This window comes from Leucoraja erinacea, chromosome 13 (assembly GCF_028641065.1).
Source record: "Leucoraja erinacea ecotype New England chromosome 13, Leri_hhj_1, whole genome shotgun sequence".
Taxonomy (NCBI): Eukaryota; Metazoa; Chordata; class Chondrichthyes; order Rajiformes; family Rajidae; genus Leucoraja; species Leucoraja erinaceus.
The window spans coordinates 26,512,050-26,529,068 of NC_073389.1; the positions used below are offsets into that span (position 1 = coordinate 26,512,050).

A 17,019-nucleotide genomic window follows, 5' to 3' on the forward strand; every position below is an offset into this window, starting at 1 on the left:
TGACCGGCAGTTCATTCTACAGCAAGACAATGATCCCAAACATACTGCTAAAGCAACAAAGGAGTTTTTCAAAGCTAAAAAATGGTAAATTCTTGAGTGGCCAAGTCAATCACCTGATCTGAACCCAATTGAGCATGCCTTTTATATGCTGATGAGAAAACTGAAGGGTACTAGCCCCCAAAACAAGCATAAGATGGCTGCAATACAGGCCTGGCAGAGCATCACCAGAGAAGACACCCAGTAACTGGTGATGTCCATGAATCGCAGACTTCAAGCAGTCAATTGCATGCAGAGGATATGCAACAAAATACTAAACATGACTACTTTAATTTACATGACATTGCTGTGTCCCAAACATTATGGTGCTCTGAAATGGGGGGGAACTATGTACAAACACTGCTGTATTATCTACGATGAAACCAAAATATATAAAAATGCCCTTTATTAAAATCTGACAAAGTGCACTTTAACTACATGTGATTTTTTCTGTATCTTTTGAAAAATCCTTCCATTGAAAGGAGTAGGCAAGAAAATAATTTTTCATTCCCAAAAATACGACCTATTAATAGACATTTGAATCGTTTCGGGCCGAAACCTTTCTTCAGTCTGAAGAAGGGTTTCGGCCCGAAACGTTGCCCATTTCCTTCGCTCCATAGATGCTGCCGCACCCGCTGAGTTTCTCCAGCAATTGTGTCTAGCTTCGATTCTCCAGCATCTGCAGTTTCTTTGTGAACAATATACATTTGAAACCTTTTTAGTTCCTTGTAGAATTATGATTGAAAACTGTTCATGACCCGAATACCAGACAATCTCACACCTAGAGTGAAAGGAATTTGATTGTTGGCCATCTAGTGAAGAAATGCTGACCTGAAATTATACATTCTGTTTGCAGTATTAGTAACTAATCAGAAGGGCACAGATTTGAGGAAGGGTAACTTTAACATGTATAAATCCACCACCGATTTTCTAGTCTGGATTATCTGTTTTGCCAAACCAGAGGTCAGGGCATTCAAGAGGAGACTAATGGTACCGGAATGGTCCATCTTGGTGCCATGATATCGGCCTGCAAAGTTGGCCTCAGATGTCGGCTGTGGGAATGGATCTGCCGGCTTCTGCTGGCTAGAATTCCAGAGCCCCAGCTGGAGGCGGTAAATTCGACCCACTGATTTGCCGTGGAAGTCCCGATGAGGTCAAGATCAGCCACCTTACCCGGCCTAGGCATCACATTTTTGGTGGGACTTCCAGGGGATTTGATGTTTGCTCTAATGAATTTGACTGGATTAAAGGAGGTGCTAGACCATCAGTTGCCTGAAACTTGGTGGTGGACCTGTACTCATTCTCACACAATGATTGATTATAATTTGCACACTATAAAGTAAGAGACCAATCTCCAGTTTAACTTGCTTACTCCTATTAGACTCCAATCTTGAAAATATCCAGCATTGGGATGTGCGTCTAGGAAGAACAACACTGTGAAAACCAACTATTGACTTAGCAGTCGATATCAAGTCAAAAAACAGAGATGATGTATGGATGGATACAAGATTATTTTTCTAGCTCTGAATTTCACATTATTTTCTATGTTTCATGGGCTCAAGGCAATTGAATCCAATTTAAAATATTTTTAATATCCCTAACAGCAATGTTCGCTGTCTTGGCCACAGTGGCGCAGCTGATAGAGCTGCTGCGTCACAACACCGGAGATCCTGGTTCAATCCCGACTTCGGGTGCTGACTGCGTGGAGTTTGCATGTGACCGTGTGAGATCGCCTCCGGGTGCTCCAGTTTCCTCTCACATCCCAAAGATGTGCAGGTTTGTAGCTTAATTGGCCTCTGTAAATTGCCCCGAGTGTGCAAGGAGTGGATGAGAAAGTGGGATAACATAGAACTGGTCTGTTCTATGGCTTAGTCCTTAAAGCATCAAAGTAAATACAAGATCAAGCACATTTTGTTAGCCTGTGAATGCAAGTCTATCTGAATATCACACAGATCTTTAGGGTATAATTTTAGTCATTCTTAAGTCTATAAACCTGGATTCCTTTACAAGGTGTGCAAAACGGTTATTCTTCATTGGAATATTCCAAAAACTTGGGTTACGAGTAGAAGAGAGTTTACCATTTAAAGCAGATGACAACAATCACCATTTTCCACATCACATGGGGAATGTGATTGTCACTTCGAATTGATTTTCCTGCAAGGAGTTCCATGACTAAAAATTCACACCCAGGAACAAAATAACTTCAAGGTCAGATTTATGAAAAGAAATGAAGAGAAAAATCCACTCTATACTGAAAACATGTCAACGTGACCGTGACTGGTCACACTTAAGGAAGAGTATCTACCTAGTTATAAAAGAGATTACAGAAAGCACGCACATTTTGAGAGCACAATCAGAAAGTGCTGATAAAAATCAGCATTGAGCAAATTAATCCCCTGTCCAACAAACACTTTGGTGCAGCTTTTGCAACCGGCTTGATCTCACATCTGCTCTTACATTATATCTGTGAACCAAGACACAGGACTGGATCAATTGCCACTGAACACTGTTCATGTGTTAGGTTCTTTTTCTCTCTGCTACAAACTGCAAGCAGGGGCTCGTAGAATAGTAATTAAGATCCTTACACGACAATTATAGAAACATAGAAAATAGGTGCAGGAGTAGGCCATTCAGCCCTTCGAGCCCGCACCACCATTCAATATGATCATGGCTGATCATCCAACTCAGTATCCTGTACCTGCCTTCTCTCCATACCCCCTGATCCATTTAGCCACAAGGGCCACATCTAACTCCCTCTTAAATATAGCCAATGAACTGGCCTCAACTACATTCTGTGGCAGAGAATTCCAGAGATTCACCACTCTCTGTGTAAAAAATGTTTTTCTCATCTCAGTCCTACCAGATATCCCCTTTATCCTTAAACTGTGACCCCTTGTTCTAGACTTCCCCAACATCAGGAACAATCTTCCTGCATCTAGCCTGTCCAACCCCTTAAGAATTTTGTAAGTTTCTATAAGATCCCCTCTCAATCTTCTAAATTCTAGCGAGTACAAGCCGAGTCTATCCAGTCTTTCTTCATATGAAAGTCCTGACATCCCAGAAATCAGTCTGGTGAACCTTCTCTGTACTCCCTCTTTGGCAAGAATTTTAGATTAGATTAGACCAAAACTGTACGCAATACTCCAGGTGTGGTCTCACCAAGACCCTGTACAACTGCAGTAGAACCGCCCTGCTCCTATACTCAAATCCTTTTGCTATGAATGCTAACATACCATTCTCTTTCTTCACTGCCTGCTGCACCTGCATGCCTACTTTCAATGACTGGTGTACCATGACACCCAGGTCTCGTTGCATCTCCCCTTTTCCTAATTGGCCACCATTCAGTTAATTGATTTATGTATTAAGCCAAACCATCAACCTGTGCAGAAAGACATACTAGGGGTATCATAATATACATAAAATCTCATTAGATTCTCCTTATTCTTATCTGCTAAAGCTATCTCATATCCCCTTATTTGACTTCCAGATTTCCTTCTGAAATATGCTCTTCAAACAGGTGCCACAGTGGTGCACCCTCAGAGCTGCTGCTGCACAGCACCAGAGACCTGGATTGATCCTGCCCTCGGGTGCTGTCTGGACAGAGTTTGCATGTTCTCCCTGTGACCGCATGGGTTTTCCCTGGGTGCTTCAGTTCCCTCCCACAACACAAAGACATGGAGGTTTGTAGTTTAATTGGCCTCTGTAAATTGCCCCTAGCGTGTAGGGAGTGAATGAAAAAGTGGGAAGACAGAACTAGTGTGAAAGGGTGGTCAGTGATCAGAGTTGATTCGGTGGGCCGAAGGGCCTGTTTCCACACTGCATCATTAAATATAAACAACCCCCTGTACAATTGATCCCCACAGCTGTCGATAACTGACCGTAGCTGAAATCCCCAATGGTATGAACATTGAATTCTCCAATTTTAGGTAACTAACCAACAAACATCCTCCCTCTTTTTTTCTCCCCCATTCTTTCCTGTATCCTTTCCACGTCTACTCCATCTAAGCCTTTCATTATCCAGGTAGGTTTCAATGAAATTTCCCTCTCATCCTTCTAAACTCCAGCAAGTACAGGCCCAGAAACATTCAAAACTAATACGTTAACCCAATCATTTCTGGGATCATTCTTGTAAACCTCTTTTGGATCCTCTGCAAAGCCAGTCCATCCCCTCTTCAGATATCAGGCCCAAAACTGCTCATAATCTTCTAAAGACAGACACAAAATGCTGGAGTAACTCAGCAGATCAGGCATCATCTCTGGAAAAAAGGACTAGGTGACGTTTCAGCTCAAGACCCTTCATCAGACTGAGAATCAGAGGGGGCACTAGAAGTATGGGAAGGTACAGATCAAAGCTGAGCCTGCCTACGCATAATATTCTCACACATAATATTCCAAATGTGGTCTCACCAACGCCTGATAAAGCCTCACAATTACATCCTTGCTTTTATATTCCAGTCCCTTCAAAATAAATGCTAACATTGCATTTGTCTTCCTTACCGTTTACTCAATCTACAAATTAATCTTTTGGGAAACCTGCACCAGCATTCCCAAAGATCTTTTACACCTCATTTGCAACACAACGGAAGAAAAAATTACAAGAACTAAAATGGTAGTTCTGGCAATCTGATTTGCTTAAACACAAGTTTGAACCATAATCCTAGAACCTAAATAACATTCAAATTTTATGCAGAGATCCTGGTCAGGTTATGTACAGCTTGTACATATAAACAAGCGTTTGGGAAGCCAGTGGAACTTATTTGCTGGCTGTAGGGACTGCCATGTGGGAGCATTTGATAAGGTCCCACATAGGAGATTAGTGGGCAAAATTAGAGCACATGGTATTGGGGGTAGGGTGCTGACATGGATAGAAAATTGGTTGGCAGATAAGAAACAAAGAATAGGGATTAACATGTCCCTTTCAGAATGGCAGGCAGTGACTAGTGGGGTACTGCAATACTCGGTGCTGGGACTCCAGCTATTTACAATATACATTAAAGATTTAGATGAAGGGATTGAAAGTAACATTAGCAAATTTGCAGTTGACATAAAGCTGGGTGGTAGTGTGAACTGTGAAGAGGATGCTATGAGAAAGCAGGGTGACTTGGACAGGTTGGGTCAGTGGGCAGATGCATGGCCGATGCAGTTTAATTTGGATAAATGGGAGGTTATCCACTTTGGTGGCAAAAACAGGAAGGCAGATTATTATCTGAATGGAGTCAAGTTGGGAAAAGGGGAAGTACAACAGGATCTGGGGGGCCTTGTTCATCAGTCATTGAAAGTAAGCATACAGGTACAGCAGGCAGTGAAGAAAGCAAATGGCATGTTGGCCTTCACAACAAGAGGAGTTGAGTATAGGAACAAAGAGGTCCTTCTGCAATTGTACCCTAGTGAGACCACACCTGGAGTATTGCGTGCAGTTTTGGTCTCCCAATTTGACGAAGGACATTCTTGCTATTGAGGGAGTGCAGTGTAGGTTCACCAGGTTAATTCCCGGGATGGCAGGACTGTCATATGTTGATAGAATAGAGCGGCTGGGCTCCTATACTCTGGAATTTAGAAGGGTGAGAGGGTATCTTATTGAAACAAAAGATTATTAAAGGTTTGGACACGCTAGAGGCAGGAAATATGTTCCCGATGTTGGGGGGAGTCCAGAACAAGGGGCCACAGTTTAAGAATAAAGGGTAAGCCATTTAGAACGGAGACGAGGAAAAACTTTTTCACACAGAGAGTTGTGAGTCTGTGGAATCTCTATCTCAGAGGGCAGTGGAGGCTGGTTCTCTGGATGCTTTCAAGAGAGACCTTAAATATAGCGGAGTCAAGGGATATGGGGAGAAGGCAGGAACGGGGTATTGATTGTGGATGATCAGCCATGATCACATTGAATGGCAATGCTCGCTCGAGGGGCAGAATGGCTTACTCCTGCACCTATTGACTATTGTGGCAGGTGGATATATCTGAATAGATAAGTTAATACACCCTGGTTTAACTGTGCCTTGACCTTGGTTGCTCAACGTTTTTGTTTCAATATATTGCCATAGACAACCGCAGACCCATCCTGCGAACCGTTTGGGTTATGAACTATTCTCAGGAACAGAAGTAGAAACAAGGAACTGGAGATGCTGGTTAATATACAAAAAGACACAAAATGCTGGAGTAATTCAACAGGTCAGGCAGCATCTCCGGAGAGGAGAACATGGATAGGTGACATCTCAGATTGGGACCCTTCTTCAAACCAGCAGCATCTCTGAAGGACATGAACAGGAGACCAGTCTGAAGAAGGGACCTGACCTGAAACGTCACCTACTCATGTTCTCCAGAGATACTGCCTGACCCGCTGAGTTTCTCCAGCACTTGGTGACCTTTCAGTAACAGAACCCTGCCTTAACCTGAGGAAACCTTGAATTTCTTCTCAAGTAGGATCTGCATTTGATTTAAAAATTGATCAAAATTACCATTTAAAATAAAATCACAACCAATTCAGCAGAAAAACCGACCTCCGGCTTCGTGGTTAAGTGGCTTAAATTTATAATCGGGTAGCTCTGATCTTACCTGTGTCCTGGTCCTGCCCTAAACCGGGAAGATGGTATTAAGACAGGGTCATCATCACTGTCATCTGTTTCACGGCTGGCCGTCGTTCTAGTCGGCTCATCCTGGTTATTCAACCTTGTTGGATCCGACTGCTGCGTGGATTCAGTCATTTTGGTGCAGCTCTCATTAGTTTCTAGACTCTGGCAAGCAGCAGCTTCTTCCTGTTGTTGGCTTCCCTCATCTAAGACTGCTGGGACGGATTGGCAGCTATAATCTAACACACTGTCCTTGGTTTCTTCCGATACACTCCCTTCGTTATGAGCATCATCCACTCCCACATGCCTCACCTTGCATATTCTTTTACCTGATTGCTCAGCTGACTCGACTGTTGAAACATCTACAAGATAACAAAGAGACAGCAGTGAGTTAAAAATACAATTTCGATTCAAATTCAGATTAAAAAGATCCACATTTATTGTATGACGTTAACCCCCAAGTTAGTGGAACTTTAAGGACCCAAGAAGCATTTGTTGGTCAAAAAATATGTAGCTAGCACCCAAAATCACACAAGAACTAGCAGCTATGTAGAAAATTTGCACATTTGTCTATTACACACCAGAAAACATTAAACATGGCAATAGATATAAACGAGTTACATGAAAGTGTAGGTAAACGGATTAGTACATTTGTAGACACAAAATGCTGGAGTAACTCAGCGAGTCTGGCAGCATCCCTGGAGAAAAGGAATAGGTGACGTTTCAAGTCGGAACCCTTCTTCAGCCCAAAATGTCACCTATTCCTTTTCTCCAGAGATGCTGCCTGACCCGCTGTGTTACTCCAGCATTTTGTGTCTATCTTCGGTGTAAACTAGCATCTGCAGTTCGTTCCTAGACACAGTATTATTGTAGATTATACAATTGGTGGAAGCATTCGTGGAAGTGAGGAAAATTTCTGAAGGATATAGATCATATGAAAATATGGGCAAAGAAATGAGAGGTTGAGCTTAATCCAGACAAATGGAAGATGCTGCGCTTACAAAGGAAGAGGAAATGATACAGTAAAGGGCCTGTCCCACATGCGATTTTTTTTGGCGACTGCTGGCACCCGTCATAGTCGCAAGCATGTCGCCAAAAATTTTCAACATGCTGAAAATCCAGCAGCGACCAGAAAAAGGTACAACTCTTTGGGAGACTGCTCACGACCATACAGGCATCACCCCGCGACATGACGCCCAAAGAGCCGTACATTTTTCTGGTCACCACTGGATTTTCAACATGTTGAACATTTTTGGCAACCTGCTGTGACTATAATGGGTGCCGGCAGTCGCCGAAAAAAAATTGTGTAAGTGGGACAGGCCCTTAAATGACAGGACACAGGAGCATTGATGTACAGATGGATCTTGGGGTGTGTCCTCATGCCTCACTTTCATTAATGACTTTCACTAAGTTATGACGTTAGAAGCGGGAATTTTTGCTGATGACTGCATAATGTTACATTTCATTTGCCTGCCCCATAATGGCATGCAATACAACCTGAACATTCAGACCTGACTGATATATGGCAATCAACATTAGTGCAGGAAATCAACTGGGAGGTAAATGAGATACTAACCACCAACCTTTGATATAAATGGCATTACCACTGTCAGGTTTACCAACTCTTAATATCCAAGGATCACTATTCACCAGAGCCTTAACAAGACCAACTACATAAATATTGTGATTGTTGGGTGAATCTTAGGCTGGGTACCTCAAGATCATGACTCCACCAGTTTTAAGATGTCCAACAAATGAATTGGAAAAGGGAATTAAAAAATATATATTTTAAGACTTGCGGTTTAGAGATACATTGCGAAAACAGGCCCTTCGGCCCACCAAGTCCACACTGACCAGCGATCCCGGCACAGCAACACAGTCCTACACACTAGGGACAATTTACACATACACCACACCAATTAACCTACAAATCTGTACGTCTTTGGAGTGTGGGAGGAAACCGATGATTTCAGAGACAACCACGGGGAGAACGTACAAACTCCATACAGACAGCACCTGTAGTCTGGATCGAACCCGGGTTTCCGGCACTGCAAGCGCTGTAAGGCAGCAATTCTACCTCTGTGCCACCATGCCACCATGCCACCCTTGAGCTGTACAAAATCATGAGAGGAATTGATCGGGTAGATGCACAGGGTCTCTTGCCCAGAGCAAGGGAATCGAGAGCCAGAGAACATAAGTTTAAGGTGAGGGGGGAAAGATTCAATAGGAACCTGAGGGGTAATTTTTTCATACAAAGGTTGGTGGGCATATGGAACGAACTGTCGGAAGAGGTAATTGAGGCGGGTATTATCGCAAAGTTTAAGAAATATTTAGACTGGTACGTGGATAGAACAGGTTTGGAGAAATATGGGCCAAACGCAGGCAGGTGGGACTAGTGTAGATGGGACATGTTGGTCAGTTTGGGCAAGTTGGGCCAAAGGGCCTGTTTCCACTGTTCCCAAGTCATTTTTCCATCTATTTAATGTAGAATACCTGCAGTCTTACTTGTGGCCAGTGTTTCTTCCGAATGCCCTTTGGGGATTTGTGTTTGCCGATTACTTTGCTTGCTTTGAATTCCTGTTCCTCTAGAGGTTGAAGCTGAATTGTTCCTTGCATTTAAATAAAACAAACTGTTAAATCAAGTTAATATTCTAATCTTCAGGCTGTTGTAAGAACTAACATATAAAGGAAAAGTTATTTTCCAGTTTTGCATTTTGAGACATGTAAAGACTTAAGGGCCTGTCCCACTTGGGCGTAATTAGCAGAGAGAACAAACACATTCCACTCAGGCAGCACCCGAGGCCAGGATCGAACCTGGGTCTCTGGCGCGGTGCGACAGCAGCTCTACCCGCTAATCTATTCTTTATTAATTGCATTTCTAAATCCTTCAAAACAACTGCATGGTGAATAGTCAATCTTCTGTGTTTCACCCAAACATTTTTGGCTGAAGAACTCCATTTCATTTATAACAATCATAAATTAAATTATCATTAAAGTAACCCAAAAATGCAATGGTTCAACAATCATTTTAAATGGACCATTTCAAATGTAAATTAGCTGTGAAAGCAAAAGGGATTTATTTTACTTTCCAAATACAAACAACGTTCACATTTTAACAAGTGTCAATGTGCATTTTACCATTCAGATTATACTTACCATTCATCGGTGAAGTCTAGTTTAATCGTGCTGGCAGTGGTTCCCTCTGTACTATAATGCAGACTTAGAACTGGTTCAGCACCTGGTGTTCTAATCCTGGAACTATCTGCACTGTTACCTGCAAACATTAAATACCCACATAAGGATGGAAGGCTAATTAGAAATAAGTTTACTTTTCTCTGTGCAATCAACACAATCTTACAGTTCTAATTGTTATAATTAACATTTTTATAATTTAATTATTACTATGTATAAAAATGAATATTAGTTAATTATGTTGTTAATGTTATAAATTCAAAAAAAATATCATAATTAATCTATGATCAGTTTAATTAATAGATTAACAATATTAAATAATAAGAAAAGGCACTAGAACATTTTTGGAATTTAAGCAGCAAAAGAAAATAATGATTCTCCACTCCCTGATACTGAGCAAAAGGCACCGATAAATGGGAACAGAATCTTACCTACATTAAAGATACAAATGTTTATTTACAGACTGAACATTAATTGTGAATCCAGGTTTATTTTGTGCATAAAAAGACACAAGGTGCTGGAGTAACTCAGCAGGTCAGGCAGCATCTCTGGGGAACATGGATAGGTGAAGTTTCAGATTGGGACCCTACTTCAGACTCAAATCCTAAACATTACCCATCCATGCTCTCCAGAGTGCCGCTTGATCCACTGAGCAATTCCAGCACTCGGTGTTTTTGTTGTAATAAACCAGCATCTGCAGTTCCTTGTGTCTATCTATATGTTTCATAATTGTTTTCTCTGGTGCGTAGGAAGTGAAACTAAGACCTGTAGCTGCATACTAGTCAGGTTGTCGAACTAGTAATCCAGAGGCCTGGACTAACAATCCACACAGACGTTTAGATCCATTTGGCAGTTGGGGAAGTTAAATTAAATTAATCAACTTCATGTGGAATAAAATGCAAGTTTCCGTAACGGTAATGGCGAAACTACTAGGCTGTCATATGTAAACCTTACCTGGTCTGGCCTATACGACTCACCAGACCTACAGCAACATGGTTGACTCTTAACTGCCCTTTGAAATGGCCTAGCAAACAACTCAGTTCAATCAGGGATGGGCATTAAATGCCAATCTTGCCTTATACCAACGAAGGACTAAAAAAAAACCACACAAATGTGTATGCTATTTTATTGTAAACTACATTTCAATCTAGTTTCAAATCTTCATTTGATGGTCATTGAAGAGATAAACTCTCCCAAAACATTGCCCAACCTTTTTTTCCAGAAGTTGAGAAAGAACCCCAAAGTTATTCATCCCACACCAATAATGTTCCCATTAATCAATACTATTCAGGATAAAGCAGGATTAATTTTGTCCCTGTGCCTCATGTTAAGAAACTCTAAATGTAAAGGAAGTATAAAATAATATAAAAAGACACAAAGTGCTGGAGTAGCTCAGCAGCTCGGGCAGCATCACTGGAGAACATGAGTTTCTGGTGTTGAGACTCAAATCCTAAACGTCACCTATCCATGTCTTCCAGAGGTGCTACCTGCCCTGCTGTGTTACTACTGCACTTTGTGTATTTTTTGTAAGCCAGCATTGGCAGCTCCTTCTATTATAAAGCAACATATATCGCTCAGAAGGTGCGCGAGTAACTCAGGTGGTCACACAGCATCAAGCTTGAAGAAAGGTCCTGACTGGAAACGTCATCTATCCTTTTTCTCCAGGGAAACTGCCTGATCCGCTGAGTTACTCCAGCAATGTGTGCCTATCTTTGGCATAAACCAGCATCTACAATTCTTTGTTTCTATACATTGCTAGGAGATAATCTCTGTAATCAATGGAAACTAAGGTTTTTATTAAGACTGCATCTTCACTGAAGGCTAAATTATACCCATACATCATATAATATCCAGTCCCATTTTTTCCTAACCCATAACATTGAATTTACTACTTATATAATGTTATAACTCAGGAAAGTTACAAGATATGGATCACTGAACGCGTTCATTTAAGTTTGCAGCAACACCACATGGGGAGAAAAAAACAAAACAAAACTGCTTCCAAATCTTAAAGCTACCTCTCTTATCATAGAAATTAAAAGGAAGACAACAAAAGGGGAAGAAACTAGTTGATTTTTATAATGCGCTACGAGTTGGGTCAGGAGGAGAGGATTGGATGGAAGAAAGAACATTTACCACGGTTCTAAAAAACAATATTTATCCAGACACAAAAACACCATTAACAATTAAAAGCTAATTAACAAAATTCAGACAGATTTTGCCAGAAATACAAAGGATGTCAGTCTGCATTTATAATTAATATTTTATGTTTTGATGAACAGAATCGTCATTTTCTCTTATACTAATCTGCTGTATTTGTTTCCAACTTTTCCACTTTTCTTTTCATTGTGGCTACTTCAAAACTGTCCTGTCTGCCTGCCCATATTTCACATCTATCAACTTTCTACTAATTTGGCGCCTGCATCCTATACCATATCAATTCTCACAGCAGTCAGTCTCTCACATGTACAGTATATGCCTTTGCTGCCTAAAATTTGATATTTGTATCCTTCAGTTTCCTTCCCCCTCTGGTAGCCTTCTCAAAATCCTTTGAAAACTCTGCCTTCCTCTAACAAACTTTTTCAAATTTCATAGATCGACCATTGGTGACTGCCAGCTTCAAAGATCATGGCCTTAACCCTCTGCCAAGGACTCTTGTATGCCCTTCAAAAACAAGTAATTTCAGATTTTGGCCTTTCGGTAAACTTTCTGTCAGATTACCTTCCATGAGGGTGGTGGGTATATGGAACGAGCTGCCAGAGGGTGTCGTTGAGGCAGGTACCATAACAACATTTAAAAGACATTTGGACAGACACATGGATAGGAAAGAATTAGAGGAATAAGGGCAAATGTGGGATGGTGCGACCAGCGTAGATGGAATATATAGGTTGGCACAGAGAAGTTGGGGCAACGGGTCTGTTTCTATGCTGTATGACTATGATTCATGAGGTACATTGGAACTAAGTTTTGAATTCAAGGTGTGGTAGTGATGCATAAATGCATAACAAGTATTCTCCTTACCAAAGTATTGCAAAACATTTATCTTTAAAAAAAAGGCTCATAAGGAGGATAGCAATAGACTAAAGATAGACACAAAGTGCTGGAATAACTCAGCGGGTCAGGCGGCATCACTAGAGAAAAAGAATGGGTGAGGTTTAAGGTCAGGAAGAAGTGCCAAAACACCACCTATCCAGAGATACCTGATCTGCTGAGTTACTCCAGCACTTTGCGTCTATCTTTGGAATAAACCCAAATCTGTAGTTATTTGTTTCTACATGTTATAACAATAGGTTAGTTTGCTCTGTGCTGAACCCACAAGAAACCCGACTCAAAAATGGCTGGAAAGATAGAAATACATATTTTAATGTTAAAAGCTTTTTCTTTTAAATGGCATTATGAAATTTGTTGTTTATAAAGCTGGCAATATTGAAGAATACAATTGATTCCGTTATTCTCACAGCAGGTAACAAAGGAATCAAAAAAGGTGGACTTTATTAAATGCTTTTCAAATAAAACAGCCCAGAGTGGCCGCAGCTTGCCACCCTGAAACAAAGACATCATGAAACAAAAACAGAAACTGAAAACAAAAAAAAATCTATAGACAGAAGATGAAATCATAAAAGGAACTAATGAAGAAATATGTGTTAAATCACATATCTCTTGCTGAACGCACCCTGTTGCTCATCAAGTGACATGGATCCAAGCTGTTTGTTTACCACAGAAGGGGAATCTGAAACAAAAATTAGATGCAACTTCAAAATTAAATTGGACCTGTAAATTGTAATCCCAAGAAAAAAATGCCACAAAGCTGTGCAATACTTGCTTTTAAAATTCATTTTTTTCAAGGTGATAAATTAGGGATTTGCTGTGAGATAATGAATGCAAATTGGAATAACAATTACAAAAAAAATAATATGCTTCCTCAGATTTAAAACACACAATTTATGTTCAAATAAAGGCTAAATGAATTTCTGTTTCAACTGATTCGTTATTATATAAAGGATTCTGATGTTTGATATTATGATTAGTGTCCTTAAGATGAATCTTTTCTATTTAACCGTGCAGGACTCCTGGTTCCATGCCTCAGGATTTGGAACTCATTTCTGCTGGTGAAACCATGAAGTTTAAACCTCGAGACAAACCACAACCTGGCAATGGAACGAAATGGACCAAAACTTAATAGAAGAGTTAATTTATCATCTCAACACTCAACTTGACATGTGATACTGAATCTCCTTTTCACCAACATGATTTTTTTTTTTGTGCAAAGAAAATACTGAGTGCTGGAGGAACTTGCAGAGGTAATGGACAGGAGACGTTTTGAGTCAAGACCGTTGTGCAGACGGCCTTTTTTTTGCTTATGCTCTCAAAGTTATGGTCTACTGATTTTCCTCAGATAAGCAGAAATTTGCAGGAGCTTTATATACTACGAAAAGCCTGGAGAATACCAATCTAAATCAACTCCAAAATGGATAATTGTTATATTGTTGTATGATTGCATAGGATCCAGTTTGTTAAAAGTGCAAGTCAACCATTTGTACTCACTGTATCACATTCCCCACTAGTGTATTACATTCTGTGTATAAAATATAGATTGTACAATTCAGCTGGACATGGCAAGTCGACGATAAAATAGACCTGATGCAATCCACACATTTGATTCTTAAGTATAATTTTAGTTTAGCTTGGTTTAGAGATACAGCCGTAAACAGGTCCTTCAGCCCACCGAGTCAGCGCCGATCAGCGATTCTCGTACTCTGGAATTCTCTGCCTCAGAAGGTAGTTGAGGCCAGTTCATTGGCTATATTTAAGAAGGAGTTAGATGTGGTCCTTGTGGCTAAAGGGATCAGGGGGTATGGAGAGAAGGCAGGTACAGGATACCGAGTTGGATGATCAGCCATGATCATATTGAATGGCGGTGCAGGCTCAAAGGGCCGAATGGCCTACTCCTGCACCTATTTTCTATTTCTATGTTAATAGTACTAGCCGACAGACTTGGGACAATTTACAATTTTTACCGAAGATAATTAACCTAGAAACCTGTACATCTCTGGAGTCTTGGAGGAAAGCAGAGAAAACCCATGCGGTCAAGGGAGTACGTACAGGCAGCACCCGTAGTCAGCATCAAACCCAGGTCTCTGGCACTTTAAGTCAGAAACTCTACCGCTGTACCACTGTGCTGCCCCCTGGGATAATTGGGAAATGGGACTCTGGGAACAACATGTGACAAAAGTCCAGTGAATAAAATTTCATACATCAGGAATAATGTAAACACTGGACTTGACTCAAAATTAAAATCAATAGTAAGCAGGGAATTGTACAGAAATGTGCAATTAGCTGGCTATAATGATTTCACCATTCCAGCCTACGATGAACTGGGAGGCTGATAGCATTATGAGGGCGATTCCAAATACAAGCAGAAACATAAACTGTAAAGTGTTTTCTGCAGGATACCAGTCAGCTACATCCTTTTGTGGACAGGAGGAAAATGACTGAATCAGAGAATACATTTTAAACAAGATCTTTGCACTTCAAGCCAAAATCGGATCATGGGACCCGCAGATTGAGTTCCAAATCCTGAGGCAGGAACAGGGTGAATCTTTTAATGATTTCCTTCCAAAGCTTGTAAATGCAACCAGAAATTGCAAATTCTGGATATGAATGGAGGTTTAGTTCACCAATACAGTTGGTGCTGAACAGACTGAAACTCACATAAAGCTTTAATGGGAAAGGAAGGACAGACTCTATAGGAAGTCACCACTAGATAATTGAAGACAATCAACGTCCAGATTTGTCCCAAGAAAGAAAGCAGGGTTGACGTAATTAAATAACAGGCAAAAGAAAAATAAACCAGAGTGTAAGGAATCTCAGCAGGAGTTACGTGTGCCAAGTCTCCTCACCAAACGTTCACCGACACCACTTCAAGGACAATTAGAGATGGATAATAAATGCCCAAATGCCAAAAAATGAGGAAAAAGATGCACAAAGAAACATTTGGCAACATGGATATGGAGAAAAACATGTTGGGAGAAAGATCAGCTATATTCCAGCAACATCCCAGGAGATTATGTTGGGATCATCCAAGTTAAAAGATTTAAGGAATCAGATCAAGAAAAACAAAGATGAAATGGTCTTGCAGAGAACTCTATTGTTGTAGGCACGTAAACAATTTGCTTATGCGACTTCACTTGCCAGTGCTCTTTATACTGTACATAAAACTTATATTGTTTCATATAGCAGCACAAAGGAAAAAAGAAAAATACAGGTCACCCACCATAACTCAAGATAAGATTTTTGAAATATAATTGAAATACAATTTTCTGGGAACAATATGCAACACAATGAGCTGATCTCCATGCACTTACGGCAGAGCAGATGGAGCAACTTAACATTGAGATAAGACCCAGAGGACATGGGTTTATGGTGACAGGGGAATGAATTAATAGGAACCCGAGGGGTAACTTTTTTTTTTTTACACAAAACGGTGTATGGAATGAGCTGCCGGAGAAGGTAATCGAGACAGGTACTATCGCAACGTTTAAGAAACATTTGGACAGGTACATGGACAGGACGGGTTTAGTGGGATATGGCCCAAACAAAGACACGTGGGATTAGTATTGATGGGACATGTAGGTCGGCGTGGCTGTTGGGCGGAAAGGCCTGTTTCTATGCTGTATGACTCTACGACTTTAATGGTTACAGTTTCATTGTCCATTGGAAGAAACAGTTTTAATTTTCACTAAAGGGCAGACATAACCCATTGAGGTTATTTGATTTATTAGATAAGGAAGCTGTTCTACAATTGGTTGGCTCTCTTATTGTGGTTGGAATATTGTGCAACACACAACGTATGTTTGAGAAACCATGTACCTGTCCAAGAGCACAATGATGTTCACAGTCCCGATGGTGTGAACATTTGCAAATCAGAAGGTCACCTTCAGAAAGACAATTTATCCTCAAGATGGAATTGATCATTAAAATTTGCAATTTGAAGGAACAAATCATTAATTTGGAAAAACCATTAAAAAAAAATCAGTTGAAGAATTAGTTTGCAGTGAGAGGAGGGTGCAGTATAGAAATACACAATTTCCACATTGTTTGAGGTGCAGCCAGCTGGATTTGTGACCACAGAGAATCCTAAAATGTGATGATCAATAATTAGAAGTCAATAGGACCTGGTTACCTGTTACAGTGCATTCAGAAAGTATTCAGACCCCTTCACTTTTTG

The 17,019-nt window shown here is 40.6% G+C and overlaps 1 protein-coding gene across 7 annotated transcripts in view; it reads right to left on the reverse strand.

Moving 5' to 3' along the window:
* Positions 1–17,019, reverse strand: part of dcaf6 (ddb1 and cul4 associated factor 6) — a 94,349-nt gene that overhangs the window by 23,149 nt on the left and 54,181 nt on the right. For 4 of the 7 annotated variants that reach the window (XM_055644657.1, XM_055644658.1, XM_055644655.1 and 1 more), the window contains 4 exons: positions 13,465–13,521; positions 9,756–9,873; positions 9,093–9,208; positions 6,586–6,961 (listed from right to left, as the gene is read on the reverse strand). In XM_055644657.1, the coding sequence (XP_055500632.1) occupies positions 6,586–6,961; positions 9,093–9,208; positions 9,756–9,873; positions 13,465–13,521 (667 nt within the window). The remainder of the gene's footprint in view (positions 1–6,585; positions 6,962–9,092; positions 9,209–9,755; positions 9,874–13,464; positions 13,522–17,019) is intronic. The other 3 variants (XM_055644660.1, XM_055644656.1, XM_055644654.1) reach the window with 2 other exon arrangements.